We start from the raw sequence: 18015 nt of genomic DNA, 5'->3' as shown, positions 1-18015 counted from the left end.
CGGGAAGCGGTGACGATTCTCGAGCGAGATTACGTCCTCAAAGTCGTTACACGAACGGTGTTAAAGCATCTTCGAAGAAGCAGCTATAGCTGCTATACTATAGTAATCTCTGCCGTCTCAAACGGAAGTGTTTTTTTTTTTTTTTTTTTTTTTTTACGCGCACGGAGCGGATACTATAACTATCGGGAGGCGTTATCGCAGCTCTCGGCAGCGGCCACTCTTGACGGTATGTTAAGGACGTTCGTTCAACGCATTCCCGCCGCCACGCATTCGTTGTGTAAGCACGTACACAGACAAGCCCCCTCGTCCTTCCGACCGCAAAGAAACCAACCGCACGCACAGTTCGCGTGCGCTTTCACGAAGCATTAGACAGCGGCGCCCGCGGAAAGAGATAGATAAACGGAAAACGCGTCAACAGCCGCCACTTTGGGGCACTTCAAGCGAGCGGAGCCCCGACACGCAACGAAGCGTGGAGTCTACGCGTCTGCAGTGCGATAAAAAAGGCCGAAGCAGAAGACACATTAATATCGAAACGCAGACAGATAGCCCGATGTACAATTTAGGAGTCTCCTCGAGGACGTTCCAACCTAAACGCGCTTCCTTTTTCGAAACGCTTGTATAGCTCCAGAGACAGCTAGGTGATACGAGTGAGCGTGCCAAACTCGTGGTTCTCCTTTAACGCTATCGCGCGCCGCTTCGGTCTTTTAAATGCAGACAAACCGGTCGTTTCTGGGTTTCGCGGGGGAAAAAGCCACCTCCCACGAGAGCGGCTGCCTCGAAGGCAGTTGTGCAGTTTTAGAACGACAGCCGTTACACGAGCTTATATAACGACAAAAGACTTGGCGAGTTGGTACGGCGGAGCTGTTAAGGAGAGTTCCACACAGTGACGGATCGGGGGGAGGCGAGGGGTGATTGCCCTTCCCCATAGCTTCCCATCCCCCCCATCTTTGGAGCAGTTACCGATAGTTCTGACGTGTGGTAGTCCAGTCACGGGCAACATAAACAACCACCTAATTCACAAAGACAAGTTACTGCATGTTAAACACATTGTTCTAAAATGTACCAAAGCAAAAAAAGCACAAACAGAAAACAAAAAAGCGGGGGGAAGTTCAGCAACCCTCGACAGCCTCCCCCCCCCCCCCAAAAAAAAAGAAACGATAGTCCGAATCCACCCCTGGTTCCATGCACAGCGGTTTTCGTGCGGGCGGCAGGATGGCGTTGAGGTCTGGTGTGGAACGTATGAAATGTTAACAAGAATGCAGCCAACGCAGCCTGCGCCGGAGTCCCATGGGCGTTTGTGTGAACGAGCAGCGGGGGGTGTCGTTCCGGAGCTGCTTGGTTCTGAACGTATTGTCAAATCCTCCATCTTGTCAGTTGTGATTGGTTCACGGGACTGGAACGGTGCCACCGTGATTGGTTTGAAGCGCCAAGGTGACGGAATTTGACGAATATGGTGCTATTTTGATAGTGTAGAGAATAATTAACATCCCCGCGCAGTGTGGTATGTATTCTATATATAGAATACCCAATTTTATATAAATAGGAGGGTCTAGGCCACGAGGCGCTGCTGCTGATGACGGTGATGACTTCTTGGCATCGCTATCGAAACAAGGCGGTGACAATTAGTCGATGTGTACCGCTTCTTGTACATGTCGGTGTCAAGGAGTTATAAGATTAGCTAAGTTCTGAAGAAAATGATTTATGTGCATTCAAGCTCTGTCATCTTCGATATAGACGAAAATGCGAGACTGATAAATATATGTAAATTACTTTATCAGCTCAAGCAGGCGAGGTGACTAATTGTAATAATAATAATAATATTTGGGGTTTTACGTGCCAAAACCACTTTCTGATTATGAGGCACGCCGTAGTGGAGGACTCCGGAAATTTTGACCACCTGGGGTTCTTTAACGTGCACCTAAATCTAAGCACACGGGTGTTTTCGCATTTCGAAAACACCCGTGTGCTTAGATTTAGGTGCACGTTAAAGAACCCCAGGTGGTCAAAATTTCCGGAGTCCTCCACTACGGCGTGCCTCATAATCAGAAAGTGGTTTTGGCACGTAAAACCCCAAATATTATTATTATTATTACAATTAGTCACCTCGCCTGCTTGAGCTGATAAAGTAATTTACATATATTTATCAGTCTCGCATTTTCGTCTATATCGAAGATGACAGAGCTTGAATGCACATAAATCATTTTCTTCAGAACTTAGCTAATCTTATAACTCCTTGACACCGACATGTACAAGAAGCGGTACACATCAGCAGTAAAGTTGCTATGGTTCAAGGCCAACAAGCCATAAAGAAAACAGGCGAACGAGCATCTGAGTTCGCACTCGATGCACTGTCGAGAACGCCTACATGAAATAGAATGAAGAGAGAGAGGAAGACAGACAATGGGGCACGCACAGAAAGCAGCGGCAAGAAGAGATAATAATGAGAGAGAGAGAGAGAGAGGTAACCAAGAGAAGCAGCAAGATAACAGAGGAGGGCATGTATATGCGCCCCCGTTATTTTTCAGCAATTTGCACGCAACGGGGCTGCTCATGCAGGCTGTCGGACCAGATTGGTCAGCGTGCGACAAAGGGAACCCACCCCTTATATCCGACGCGAGCCGCGGAATTCGACCCTCGAAAAATTGATAGAGAGAGAGATAAACTCTCGCCGCGAAGTGCGCGCGCAGGCTCGCATTCGAACAACGGCGTCACCTTGGAATAGAACAGGTTGGAGGAACAGAGGGTAAAGGGTAACGATTCGAAAGAGCAGAAGCAGCGGAAGAACAACCGATGCAAGCAACTCGACGGTGAGTCCTCTGATCGACAACAGTTAGAAAAGAAAGAAAAAAAAACAGAAACAGTGACAAGTAAGTCCTCGGGTAGCGAAGTTAGAGGCATGCAGTCAGACGTCCGCATGGTGCGACCGGCACCACTTATTTCCAAATCTCGCGCGCGGTAATTCCATCTCTGTTTCTTTATATGCAGTGTTCTTTCCTCTCTCTCTCTCTCTCTCTCTCTCTCTCTCTCTCTCTCTCTCTCTCTCTCTCTCTCTCTCTCTCTCTCTCTTGTTTCCGTCTGACAGTAAGAAGCGGCATTTAGAGACCGGTTTGACGAACGTCAGTGCATCGCCCACCGCCGTCCGCAACAAATCACGCGGAGCCGTGCACATTCTGAGAGGCAAACAAATACCTAAAAAGAAAATGCCCTGGATGGGGTGAGGTGGTGCGCGGTTACAGTTTTATGCACTGGTGCTGGGCGGCCGCGGGTGCGATTAGCGGCAATTACGCGCAATCCGCGGCGGCGTTTGCGAGCAGCCTCCTGTACGCCCAACCACTCCCGGCGCATGTTACCACCGGGGCCGAATGTCCCGATGTACGAATGTATATATATATATATATATATATATATATATATATATATATAACTGCGAGTTCCCAGGAGGGAATGCCAGAGAGCTCGATGCAGAGTCTGCAATAATAAAAAAAAAACTGTAAGTGTACCGTATGTACTCGAAACTAAGCACGTGCTTTTCTAAGCCTACGCTGAGGCAAACTGTATATAGCGCCACACTCCCGAGAAGCACACAGACCTATATACAGCAGGCAAAGACAAACGCTGACTTTCGACGCAGTATTCTGTTTGTTTCTTGCTGTTGTCCTCGCGGTCATCACCGATGGCGACGGTCATCTGCGTTGCTTACAGCTTTCCACAAGTTACACTCAGTTACTACAACTCGTTTGCGACGTCACCAATATAACGCGTCTATCGTGACTATATACAGGTTCGTGCTAAGACCTAAAGTGGTGCGCACGTTCGGGTACGGCTGCATGCGCGAAAGGGTGTCTTGCTTACGAAAAAATACGAGAGCAAACGCAGCGGATAGATGGAGAAGCTAAAGAAGGGAAAAAAAAGCATTTATGAACGGCAGTTTCGTTTGCTACACGTTAGAAGTCCGCGGTGTTGCAGATGTCAACACGGATAACGCAACCATTCCGCGGAACACACGTAACCCACACATATAGGTCTCACGATCGCAAACCGTTGTGTATATATATATATATATATATATATATATATATATATATATATATATATATATATATATATATATGCGGTCGATCGTGATGTACCTCCGATCGGCCGATAACGCTTCCGATTTCGCGATTAGAAACAGTTCTGCGTACTTGCGTCGCGGCTCACGCACTACTTCGACTACAACAATTTTCGCAGCTATAGATATACACATTGTACGCGCACATCTCTGCCTGGAGGGCACGGCTACGGGAGTGCGCGCCCAGATTATAAGTTCGCAATGTAGACCGGTTTTTCGCAACTTACGCACCTCGGCTACTGACACATGGGCCGAACTCCCTAAGGTAAACTTTTCGTTCGTAAGAACTGTTTGCCATTGGAAGTCCGCTTTAGCTGTACTATTATGCACCCAGCACTGAATATATACGACTGGCTGGCACACACACATCCTTACGAAGAGTTCTCACGTAACAAATGTATTCGTGAACCTGCCTTTCGAAGCGTGTACATAGCCAGTGTTATTGACGGTCGTCCCATTTTCAGCGTTTTCGGTTCTCGCATCGCAAAATAATAATAATAATAATAATAATAATAATAATAATAATAATAATAATAATAATAATAATAATAATAATAATAATAATAATAATAATAATAATAATAATAATGATAATGATGATGATGATGATGATGATGATGATGATGATGATGATTCGCGCAACTATGCCATACGCTTCCCTCTCTTTCTGCTTCTCGTCGTAAACCTACGAACCTAAGTTTGCCCCGTTACAGCAGTTCTTAAGTTCGTCAAATGTTGAAAGCATTTGCCTGCTCCGAGCCTTTCTTACGAAACTCAAAAGCTGGCATAATTGCACGAGTGCACTTATGCCAGCTGATGTAAGGTGAAACGAAAGAAACGCTGGAGCCAGATAGAGCGAGGCGGAAGTTCCGGCGTAGCAAAAGATGGATATTTGCCCGTCGTTCCCGATGCACCGGATCGTACATTCCGCGCACGAAACCTTGCGCTTATAGGCAGTGTCAGTGTATATCGACGCTGTCACTGCAACTGTAACTTTTCTTGCGCACTTCGAAATTCCGCTGCAATCGACCCCTAGGCCGAAGCAAGCAGCTGTGCGGGGTTGCCAAACGCGCACTGAAACAAAATTTGAGAGGGAGAAGCAAGAATCGCGCTACGACTTCAAAGCTTTAACATCAAATAGTAAAAGAAAGAACTAAGAGACGAACGAAGAAGAAAAGGACCGGCCACGTTTAGAATGGTCGTAAAAGACGTCGTAAAACAAGTCCACGGGGCGGCGCGCTAGCAAACCCTGCCGCCGTGCAGGAAGCAAGACGGACGGAACGCGCGAACGGCGCCAAAACAAGGCGAAAACGGAGCTCGGCTTTCGTTTTGCCGGCGCCGGCCAACCGGCTGCAGAGAGCGGGCCGTGGGTCAAGAAACGCGTATTGCGTGTATGCCATCCTCTATACGGGACAGGAAACGGAGATGGCGATGCTCCAGTTCGACCCGCCCCCTGGCGGAAAGTCGGGAAAGGGAAAGCGATAAGAAAAAGGTCTAACAGTGGCACAACGAACCGGGTTGGATGGTTTGTTGAGGCATGTTTTGTGGTCACCATTGCTCACTGTGAGCGGTTTGACCCACAGTTACGGGGCTCTGGCTGTGTGTGCGTGTTTGTTTGCTAGCTAGAGCGCGCGCGCCCGAGAGAGAGAGAGAGAGAGAGGGAGGAGGGAGAGAGAGGGGGTAGGGAGAGGGAAGCCTCGAAATGCACTCTTAAACTCTAAAAGAAATTTGCAACCTTTGGGGTGTATATTTACCAGACAACCATAATCGTCATCTGCCTTGCCCGCATTCCCTTTCTTGAAAACGCCGCACTCCTTACTTTCCTGTCGAAAATGCTCTGTTATACTGATAACGCACATGCCGTTCGTGACTTGGAAGTACCGGGCTCGCAGCGTTAAAGAAAGGAAATGCGGGCAAGGCAGATGACGATTAATGTTGTGTGGCAAATGTACACTCCAAAGGGTGCAACTGCTTTAGAGTGTAAAGGAGAGGTTGCCGCCGAAGTGTTATTGTTTTCCACCCTCTGAATACGAAAAATCACAGTTTAACAGGCCGCAAGTGACCGCAAGTAGCTCTAATTCATCAAAAAATAAAAAGCCAGCAGCAGCGCCTGCAGGAGACACTGCATGTTGGTTAGCGGGCTCTGATGATGATGACGATCGCGACGTCACCATGAGTAAAGCGGCGGCGGCGCGTGGGTGGAGGGGCTTTAATCGTCAGTATTGCCGAGGCGCCTGATCACGTGACTCCTGTCTTGACGTCATTCTCGCGCCCGGTCATTCGCTGCTATATGCTCGACGCGCAAAGACGCGGGAGGGAGGGAGCTTCGACGAAAATTTCAACGGCGACTGCGCCGCTGCTACGCACATAGTCGAGAAAGTAATTTGAGAGGTTGCATTATAACTGCGTTATACTGCGGCAGCGTTTCGAAACCATCGCAAAAATTAATTATGGGGTTTTACGTGCCAAAACCACTTTCTGATTATGAGGCACGCCGTAGTGGGGGACTCCGGAAGTTTCGACCGCCTGGGGTTCCTTAACGTGCACCTAAATCTACGTACACGGGTGTTTTCGCATTTCGCCCCCATTGAAATGCGGTCGCCGTGGCCGGGATTCAATCCCGCGACCTCATGCTTAGCAGCCCAACATCGTAGCCACTAAGCAACCACGGCGGGTGAAACCATCGCAAGCCTCCCAATCCTAAAACCTCTTCAGCGTCCCTACAAGAAGCGCGATGAAGGACGTCGACCACGGTAATTCAGTCCGAAAAGCAATGACGCGCGCTCGCAGCGCCCTCTCTCGCAGAGTGAAAAGGCTCACGCAGCCTTTCATCCGCACACACCTGCCTCGCGGCCTCGCTTCCGTTTCTCGAATGGACAGATCGCGCGCTGTGGCGAAACTATATCATCAGGGGCACGGTGCACTGAGACGAGCCACCGAGGGACAGAAGCGCGGACCGGATTCCGAGAAGCTTCTCCCCCCCCCCCCCCCCCCACTCCACCTCCCGCCAAGCCGCGTAGACAAAGCGGCGAGGCCGGCGCCCGCCACGCCGGAGACATCGTGGGCGGTGTCGTGCCGAACGGTCGTTTAAGCCGGCCGCGCCCACCGGGACAAGGCGGACGAGCCGACGTCGTGCTCCAACCTGGCAAGCGAGCCTTCCATTGTTTCTCACTGAGCTACCACGCATTTTTATCCTCCCCTTGCTAATAAAGTGCAGTGTTGCGGAAGCTGCAGAGCTGCAGCGGCAAGCTTCAGTCGCGAGCCCGGGACGCAGAGGTGGCGCTAGTCTGGCCCATGGAGAACAGGTCGTAGCACTAGTCTCAATGAAATATTTTAATTAGTTTTTCAATGAAGACAGATGTTTACAGGGGAAAAGAATTGAGACCTGACGCAATCAACAGGGGTCCAACCTAGGGACGGAAGTCGAAGACAGCTTCCCCCCTTGTGGAAACGGTTGCTCAAGAGGCCTGAGACGTCCCTCGTTCGACCGCTGTTGAATACTTCGATTACAGATTTGTGTGCTGCGTGTTGTGGTGTGTTTGGAGCACGTTGTTTGTAGATCAGTGGTGCGCACTGTGCGCATATCACTTCATTTATAATCGGTCCCACTTGGGACACTGCGCCGTAGGGCTTGCCGGCAGCGAAACCTGTCCCATTTTCAGTAAAGAGCGCGCGCCAACCGACTACGAGCTCTTATATGCGTAAGACGCGCGAACACGAACGCGAATCCGGCGCCACCGGTTGGCTGACGCCGCAGCTCTAGCGTTCGCAACACTGCACGGTTTAACCGACACAGAGGGCAGCTGCGTGACGCAATAGCGTCTTCCGCTTCTCCTTGCAGGCGGTTTAAAAATAATAATAACAAAGAAATTAAACGCGTATTTCGCTCGTTGGCCCGCCATGAAAGTGGCCGGTCCGCTCTGGGCAGAACTAAGACAAACAAGCACTCTTTCTTTCTTCCTTTCTTTCTTTCTTTCTTTCTTTCTTTCTTTCACGAATAAGAGAGAGAGGGGGAGATGTCAGCTCTTTTTCTTTTTGTTTGGATTCCCCACACGAAGAGCCTAAGAAAGCGTGATCATCAAGCAGTATCAGGCAACAGCAACTTCACTACAAAGTAGTACAGAGTCGGCTGAAACTGCGCATGCATAAACAAGTATATACAAGAACGCGAACACCGGATAAACGCTCGCACGTGTGGTGCGTGTTTGAGTCTTCATCCTTGTTTGGTTGAGCGGCTTCGGCCTGCACACTGAAGACGAAACAACTGACCCTCGCCGAGATGCTGCTGCTGCAATCGGCTTTTTAAATGCAAGAGCAACGACAAAACAAGGAGCAGAAAAACACGTGTAAAGGCGCCAGGGGGCCGGGACTGACGGCCAAGTCCGCCACTAGGGCGAGCGGCGTTCGCGGTACGCTGAGCCTCTCGCGCGCCTCCGGCGAGAAGAAAATCGTCTGCATAGCGTGGCTTCTTCGTCTTCTTTTTTAAGCGTTAGTATTTCGCGAGGACGAGTCCTAAGAAAGAGCGAACGAGCAGCTGTCGTGGCCGCGTTAAAGGGACACTAAAGCGAAGCAATAAATCAGTTTAGACTAATAAATCACTGTTTGAGAACCCTGCGGGCAGTCATTTCAAAATAGTAGTTTGATTATTAGATGAGAAAATGAAGGTCGGAGCATCAATATTTGAATCTCGCGCCGAAACCCCGACGCCGCCACGTCATTGCGACGTCAGGGATTCCAAAGTATGTTTTCGCATTTGGGCTGCGTTGGCTGAGTAAAGGTTCCCGAAACGTGATATGTTTAATATTTGGTTCCTTTAGAACACAATGTAGTCAATCAGTACCTCTATATAAGGAAGTAGGCCCTAGAAGATGTCATCAAAATCCATGACGTCACAACGACCAGGTGCGGGAACTTCAAGAAGGCGTCGCCACCCGTCTTTCGTTCTCGCGCTCTTCTTGCTTGCCAAGCATCTTATTGTGGTAAGAGTGGTGTTTTCAGTGTCGTAGAAAGGTAATTTACTGATGCACAAGAAATCATTTTTTATCTTTTAGTGTCCCTTCAAGTAGAAGAAAAGCGGTACTTCCGATTTCACTCACGCCAACCGCAATAAATGCGCGTTTTGACGAACTGCCCGTGGCTTCGCGTATTTTAGAGAGAGAGAGAGAGAGAGAGAGAGAGAGAGAGAGAGTTATTTCATTCCATTATTTCATTATTTCATGCTTCGGCCTCGGGCGAACTCTCGACCTCCAGGGCTTTCTATAGCGGCAAGAATATCGCTACGGAGCAATGCAAGGTAAGCCGGGATTGAGCAACAGCACTGCTCCTACAGTGATTTCGTTTCTTTGGACGAACGCCGCACACTGGCGGTCGAAGCATAAATAATTAACGTAGGCAGGCTTTAGCTTCGCCAGCGCGAACGTTACTTCGGTAATGACCACATCGGCTCGCGCTAAAATTTCACGCCTTAGGTGATAGATTGGGAAGAAAACATCAGCACAGAATACAGGGGACGAATTCACAAAGCGTACTGTTCCCAAGAGCTCTCTGTTACGTGCCGGCAACTTTCACTTATCATGTGACCAACATCCCCGTTGGTTGGCACCCGCTCTTACGAACAGTTCTTACGCAATAACCGTGTGTGCGTGTGCGTGTGCGTGTGCGTGCGTGCGTGCGTGTGTGTGTGTGTGTGTGTGTGTGTGTGTGTGTGTGTGTGTGTGTGTGTGTGTGTGTGTGTGTGTGTGTGTGTGTGTGTGTGTGTGTGTGTGTGTGTGTGTGTGTGTGTGCGTGCGCGCGCGCGCCCTGATCTGAACTAAAAAACGTAATATGTGGTTACCGTACCTTTCTATCAGCGGATAACGCGATCGTTGTCAGGTTAACAAGGCCTCTTAGAAATGTGAACGTACCGATTACGTCGCACTTACATATATATATATATATATATATATATATATATATATATATATATATATATATATATATATTTAGAGAGAGAGAGAGAGGAGACAGAGAGGGAAAATTGTGGGGACGATTTCAGCAGGGCCGGCGCTGTTTACGACGATCTGAAACGCCTCGTGCTACGAGCGAAAATACCACCCAGACGCTATCTCGAAGGCAAATTAGAAGGCAGGGGGAGGAAGCAGAGACACAGACACACACACACGGAGGAAATTAGTGCCCCGGGTACCGAAATCTCCGCACACGCGGTCACATAAGAAACGGCCAGCGCAAACGATTCAGCCGCGCGCAACGTTATACTCTGTAAATACCTCTGACGCCGAAAAGAAAACCCGCCTTATACAAAATGTAATATCGGTGATCCGGGGCAATCAGCTGGCGAAGAGGGAGAGGTCTCGCCTCCGTGGCGCCGCCGACATTAAAGGACAATCTCACGAGAAAGAGAGAGAGAGTTTCTCAGGAGCCGCAGTTGGGGGTAGGGGGGGGGGGAATATTCGGCCGGCTGCCATGCCTCGCAGATTGGCGGCGTTCGAAGCACTGTGTTTTTACGAGCGCCTCGTGATTACGCCATGCGAGTAGCCGAACGCCCGCGAACAACCACCACGTCCCCGCTCTCCTCATCCTAGCGAAGCCAGCGACCTCTCCCGAGATCCGCCAAACGTATATAGAGGAGCGAATTAAAGACGACGACCCAGCGCAGCGTTCAGTTATTTTCCGAAAGCACTTCTCTTTTTATCGAAGACGTGAGTGGAAGGTAAGTTTGACGAGCGCAGGTTTAGCAAAAGAAAACTTATCGGAGAGATCCACGAAAGCACGCTGTTGCGCGCAGAAATCAACTGCTGGGCTGGTCCCGGTTTCGCGCGGACTCTCCTACAAGTTCTACGCAACGTCAGCAGGGCACAGCACAGCTGATAAAAAAAGAGTGTGCACCGCCCCTTCTGCTAGAATGTCTTTCATCGCATGAAAACAGTAAAATACATAGCGAGTTATTGCACAGAGCGGCGTTTGCTATCGTGCTGGCCACCGCGTGACACAGGCGTCGGGGCCACGTTTTGAATATGCATACGATACTTGAAAGCAGATCAGCGAACGCGTAGTACCGAACGGCGTATGAAGATCGAACACCTTATCTGCGATAAGTTATGATTCTTACCGGGGCTAGCAAAGGCTCAGTGTGAGCGAACTCTGATGTAGGAACGCCCTTCCCCTATGCTTTGCATGCCGCGAGTACATGAGGGGAAAAAAAAAAAAAAGAGACGAGACGTCGATTGAACGAGCACAGAACTGGAAGTGCTCAACTGTGCAGGAAGTTCCGTCCCATAGCTGCCGCAAAACAACTACACGCAGGCAGCAATCAGTATATGCAAAAGATAAGGCTGACCGGGCCTACATCACCTCCAGGCACGCCCAGCCACCTTCGAGCTTTCATGTCCGGTTATCTCCACTGCCGGCGTTGACAGCACGATTATTAACGTGGCCTGCTGCGAGGGCACCGAAGAAAATAAAAAAAAAAGAAAAAGAAAGCAGCCGTACTATTCTAACAACCTTGGCGTCGTGGTGGCCGCTGCGATTATCTCGTATGCCTGCAGTACTGAATCCTGTAGCAGACATTTCCAGGGAAAGCGATCCCGGAAACCGCAACACTTCATCGCATATCCCTCGTCACTTGACAGCATTTCTCTACAGTTCCTTCGTCGAACGGTATACCGCGTATACTCGCCTATAGCTGGCTTAAGAGCATCCAATAGTTGTATAGTAGAAGTTATCTATGTGGGAAAGGCTCCAAAGGAAAAGCGCCCAAGCGCCGGCAGGAACGATATAGGCGTCGCGTTAATTTTTTTCAGCACACACACCAGTCGATTCCTCAGGCGAGTACACAACCTCGCAGCAGTTTTACAGCACATACAAAGCAGGCACTACGCTTTGTACCTGCTGCAAGACACGCCATACGAAGAATGCATCACAAACTGGCCCACCAGCAAACTTTACTGGAGCCGACCACCCTCTTTCACTTATAGTTTCCATCTCACCCGACAACCTACGACGACTCCGACCCTACACACGACGCTCACGCCAGCGCGAGAAGATGCGCGTTAGCTCGGACACATGTCTACATAGGCCGCCTCAGGCGGAGAAATACAGTCCTCGGAGGGGACGAACCTCAGATCTGCTAATTAGACGTCGCGCGACTGCCGTAAGCAGAGTATACACCCATACGTACTGCACGAAAATTAGCCGCGCGACTACTGCACCGACATCAGCAACGGCACAGCAAGAAGCCGGACAGCGCATGTGCAATAAGAGGGTCCCTCCCATCAATAGCGTGCATGCGCTGAAAATGCCAAAGCTATAAGCGCGTGGCTGCCTTCCACTGGCACGCGTCATTATCGGCAATTCCGAATCGCGAAACAAGATTGGAGACGGCGACGCAACGCAAGGGAGTGGAGGGGAGAGTGGGCCACAAAAAAAAGAAAAGGCAGGGCAATAATCCGGGCCATTTCGTGTACGCGCGGCTTGGGTCTCCGCTCCCGAAGCAACGCGGCGTTCGGGTCGTTTTGAATAGGAGTAATTGGCAGCGCGGCAGCACGCAGCAGTCGCCGCCACTGCCGCCGCCGGCGACGCTCTCTTCATTATTGGTGTTCGCTTTCGCTTACGAACCCCCCCCCCCCCCTTCCTGTTTATTGCGCACCCCACAACCATCACCGTCACACTACTTCGCTTCTCCTTCGTCCTCCTGCGAGCGTATAATCCGACGGTTTTGACGGGGCCGCAGCGCGGCGTTATGCACCCCCTCTCCCTCCCTTCCACTTGCCCTCCGCTCGTTTTCTCGAGCCTTTCTCGAAACGCATTCCGTAGCCGATGCCTCCCCCCAACGCTCCCCCTCCCGCCGCTAGCCCCGAAAACCGGTCGAATTAACTTTCACCTTCCATAAGTTGCTTGCGCAACGCCAATTTTGCTTGGCTAGATCCTTCTATGCATATATCCAAAACGTGTGAGGCCTACAGCTATACGAGAATATGCTCACGAAGGTGCACACAACACTCCCTCTAAGCGGTGAATGTGTTTTTTCGCACTGATTCCTGCAGCTGAGAAGCCGACGGCGACAGCGCAGGTGCAGTGGAAATACTATGAAGGTCGAGTCAGAAGTCGAGCTGGCTCGACTCGGGCGAGTCGAGTCATTTGACCGAGACCAACCAAACAGTGTTTACGTGCATTCTGCCAAGAGGGTTGACCGTACTCGGCTCGACCCGCTAGCGTTTAATCGAGCGCAGGTACACGCCATCTGAAGACGGGATATCGGCACAAGCCGACTCGACACGAATTCATCGGGTTCATGCAAACGTAGCTAAAGAACGGCAAATAAGTAAGACGGCTAAGTTTACACGTCATGCTTTTATTCTTCGTTGTTCGTCGTTTCCCAAACAATTATAGAAATCTCGGTCACGTGTATCACTCTTGCCTTGAAAGACCCGAGATCTTGCGTTTTAAGGAACAGTATGCGGGAAGGGCGAAAGAAAACCTAGTGCGGTGGGTGGTTGAAAAAGACAACTGCAAGACTGGTGACGCAACAGCCGCAACATAAAACGTGGTGGATTAGGCGGTTCGTTAGCACGAACACAGGATCTTGCAGGGACACCAAATAATCGCATTTACTTAAGCTGTAATGTAGTAAATTACACTTCTGCAAAAGCATAAGAGGCCGCAAATAGGAAACGGTAAATTCGTGCATTAGGTCGCCGTGACGTCACTGATTCTGACAGCGTCTGCTCGGACCTAGCTAATTGATTATCGGTAAACAAGCGGAGAGAGAGAGAAAACAAGGATAGGAAAGGCAGGGAGGTCAACCAGAAGAGCATACGGTTTGCTACCCTACACTGGTGGTGGGGAAAAGGGGAATAGAAAGAGGGGAAAGAGGAGAGAGCAAGCACTGAGTGCATGTGGGAGGGACACTATACACAGGGACGCTATAAGCGGTCTCTTAAGCCGGTGCACTTCAAGTACTGCACTAGTGCACGAATCGCTTTTCGAGCCAGTGACGGGTGTGGCCACGGTCCGAGTATCTTTGACTTGGTGAACGGTCTCGAGTCCAGTCGGCGTAAAGTTGCCCGCAGAGAGAGGCGTTGGACATCGTAGCGAGGGCAGGTACACAATAGGTGCTCGATGTTCTCCTCGCACCCACAGGAGTCGCACATCGGGCTCTTGGCCATTCCCATATGGTAGGAGTACGAGTTTGTGAACGCCACTCACAGCCTCAAGCGGCACAACAAGGTTGTTTCGCCGCGGGAAAGGCTAGATGGCAGTTGTAGCAAGTGCACTGAATCTTACAGAGGAACCACAGAGTAAACCTAGGAAGTTCGCATTCAATCTAACTGCACCAATACAGCGACAACGTTAAATCAATTTAAACGCATAACATTAAAATAGGTTAAAAAGAAGTACGCCGAAATATTCTTAAACACATTAGGTCACGTTGAGGGTACAGGTGGTGCAGTTACCGAGCGAAATGAAAATATAGCAATGTGTGGCTTCTATCTTCATTAATATTTAACTTTCCATTTATTTATGTTTTGGGGTCAGAGGGATAATAAGCGAGTTTTTAAGAGCACTTTACCTATCTCAAATGATTAAGTCTTGCTTTTCAGTGAAACGTTGGTTTCCCTGTCAGTGTCACTTTACGCCGCAGGAAGGCAAGAAAACATGAGCTCAAGCCTTACTCTCCAGCGCAATCAAAAGGGGAGACGAAGCAAATTATAAATGAAAGGCAGGGAGGTTAACCAGGACTGATCCCGGTTGGTTACCCTACACTGGTGAAAGGGAAGGAAAGTGGAGGGAAAGATTAAAAGAAGAAGAAAAAGTCCACTGGGGATATCGATAGGTCAGAGACCACAGACGGCGACTCAATAGCTTTCAAATATCGCAGCAGCGCTTTTGCGGCCATTTGTAGCTGCCATATGCGAGGCCGCGGTCCCAAGATCTCGTTCGAGGTGAACAAAGGTTTTTCTATCTAACTGATTTAGAGCTGCGCATGGGTCATAAAACATGCGAACCTACACCTCCGCTACACCTGAAAGTTCACAGCCTACAGAGCATGCACCCGAAGAGCGTTTTTGATCCTCCGTACCTGTTCGGGCTTGAGTCCCGGCGGCACCCAGGTGTACTCCTCTAGCGCGCAGCCGCTGTCGTCATCCGAATGCGACTGACGCTGGACGGCCTCGGTGGTCCCGGGGTTTGGGTTGGGCCCCGCGGCCGGAGAGGCCTGCTGGAGGTGATGGTGCGGCTGGGACTGCTGGTGCGGCGGGGGCGGCGACGTCGAGTACGCGGGCGACGACGCCTTCTGCAGCAGCCGGTCCACCTCGGCCTGGTTGGCGGCCATCGGACCGTCCTGGTGATCCTCCCGGGGACACTTGCAGTTGCGGCATACTTTCCTGCAGGGCACGCAGGAAGAAGAAGGGAGAGGTATGTCACCGTGAGAAAGAAGCCGCGCCGATTACAATGCAGAACGTTTCGCGGAGAAACGCCATACTTCGTTTATTTCTTTATTTACCTATTCGGTACTGCGAACCACAATGGGCCCAAGAAGGGAGAGGGCAAACAGGGATGCGAACAACCACTGTCGCAAAATGCGGCTAAAATTCGTAAATACAGTGACCGTCGAAGTGCCATAAGGGTACAATGCAACAGGATTCAGGAAAAGATTAACGACCGTGAAATGGGTGGTGTCGTGACGGTCATCGAGGGCATGACGTGTTTCCGGCTCCGCAATTACTTCCGGCGCACGAAGCGCCCAAGATCATAGCCTTAGAGATACGTTGTTATTCAGCTGCAATCGCCGCTGAGGTACGGATTTGAACACCAGCTATGGAGACCCCCCCCCCCCCCCCCCCGGGAATGCAAGCGTTATAGAAAAATACATAGGCAAGGAAAACGCTGACAAAGTGATGAGCGTTTGTCTTGTCCACGTGTTTTTCTAACCCTGTCTTTTTAGCGCTCATAAAAGGTGGTGTCCGAAACATGGCGTCCATGACGTGCTTACGACTAAGCCATTGTTTTTGGTAAAAGCATTTAACAAAAGTGTAACCTTCGAGATCGGCTTCTGTTATTTAGAGAGAGCCGTAGCGGGGCGTTGATTTGGACCCCACCTCTCATTTTCAATGGCTATGAACTAAATATCCCAGCAAGGAGCAAAACACGACCTTCCTGTGACTGCGCAAGATGGTGTTAATGTGTGAATACGTGCGGGCGTCTGCTTGTGTGTGCGCGTACCTGCCATATTGACGCTGTAAACCGGCTATAATTGCGGTCGTAAAGCGGGCAGTACAGTGCTTCTAGCTGCAGCCTTACGTGCAACGTAATCAAGGCGAAGATCCCCTGCAGAAGGAGTTGAGCTACCTCTCACCTAGCCTCAGTTAAGGCGTCCAGGAACCGCCTTAGGACGCGGCCGGACGAGGCGGTAGGCGATAACCGCTATGGCGACAACGAGACGGCGGCGGTGGTAATTTTAGGCGCGTTATGTTCGTTGCTTCGCATTGGGGGCCCGGTCACATCAGTACACGTATCCGTATTAGAGACACTTGAGAGTGCTACACTATACTCAGCCTTCCCAGTTCTGTGCTCTGCAGCAGAAATTACGGATCGCGTGACACAACCGGGAACAATGGAACCTGGAAGACGACCCGTCCAAGCTATGCTGCTGCGCCTTTTCATCATCGTCACCATCGTAGTGGTCATCATTATCATCGTAGCCATTGGCATCATCGTCAGACAGATGACGATCACTTCCTGTGGCAATCGTTCCAACACTGGCCGATGCTACCCGCAGCTTCGACTATACTGCACGTAATTAGGATGCGCGCAACCTCATTACGGGAGGTTAGCCACGGAAGCAGGCGCGATACGTCTCACCTACAGGCATGCCTGCGCACTGCAATTCCAGAAGCGCCTCAGGACGGTCCTTGAAACGAGACATGGAGCGACGGTCTCGTGAGTGATCGACATCGGCGACGTGTAGCGGTGGTGGTTTACAAAAAAATAAACGAAAGAAAGCTTAGAGGACTCCGAGAACGCAGGTTCTCACTGCACTACAGCGGATGCTCGCCTAATTCTTCGCTCCCACAGCAATATACAGGGGCCGCGACTCCCCACGGGCTGCTCGAGAAGTCGGCAGATGAGCGCCACTGGCCGAAGATAATTGCCGGAGCCATGACTGTACAAAAGTAAGGACCTCGCGCTTTCGAACGTGTCCCGTCGCGGCTCTGTTGCCCACCCCCCGTATAAATAATTCATGGCCGCACACAACGCCTCTGCGCGGCCCGTTGAGTGCGCACACATGGGCATCATGGCACGGTGGCAACGGGGACCGGACGCGCTGCTGCTATCGTCTCGCGTGTAAGCCAATTCGAGATCGGCCGCGTCGATGGAACGGCGCTCCCGATTCCCGCCCGCCTCTCGGTGCCGCCGCATATAGAACCGATGCGCCCCTATGGATTCTATAACGCTGTGAAGTGAAGCTGTATATTAGGCTGCGGCGCGAAAGGTGGCTGCAGCTTCTCGCCCTGCGATACGCGCGACGGCTGCTTTGTAATACCGTAGCTGGCGAAACCAAATATGTAAAAGTGACGAGACTAAAACAAAACAACAAACTAATACCGGGGAGGTATCTCATGAAATCAGGCCACAGCCCACGAGGCGTGCCGGATAAGCACGCACGCAAATACACTGGGCCGAACTGCCTATATTCATGAACGCCAAGGTCGTGGACTCCGGAGGTTCCCACCTCGTGCACAATATGTGCGCCCACCTCCATAAGCGAGGCTCCGTGGCATGTGTGCATGCTATATCAGTGCGCGCTGCGCACGTGATGCGATAAGTTGGGGGTGGGGCGGGGTAGGTATACTTATAGCACGCAAGAATATGCTAAGTATAAGTATCGACACTGAGGCACTCACCTA

The 18015-nt window shown here is 50.6% G+C and overlaps 1 protein-coding gene across 2 annotated transcripts in view; it reads right to left on the bottom strand.

The window, feature by feature from the left end:
* LOC142585354 (uncharacterized) overlaps positions 1-18015 on the bottom strand; it is a 373752-nt gene that overhangs the window by 29672 nt on the left and 326065 nt on the right. For both annotated transcript variants that reach the window (XM_075696065.1, XM_075696064.1), the window contains one exon: positions 15189-15492. In XM_075696065.1, the coding sequence (XP_075552180.1) occupies positions 15189-15492 (304 nt within the window). The remainder of the gene's footprint in view (positions 1-15188; positions 15493-18015) is intronic.

Source organism: Dermacentor variabilis, chromosome 6, assembly GCF_050947875.1.
Source record: "Dermacentor variabilis isolate Ectoservices chromosome 6, ASM5094787v1, whole genome shotgun sequence".
NCBI classification, from domain to species: domain Eukaryota; kingdom Metazoa; phylum Arthropoda; class Arachnida; order Ixodida; family Ixodidae; genus Dermacentor; species Dermacentor variabilis.
Note: the sequence above shows the minus strand (reverse complement) of the source record. Positions and strands in the feature narration are given on the sequence as shown.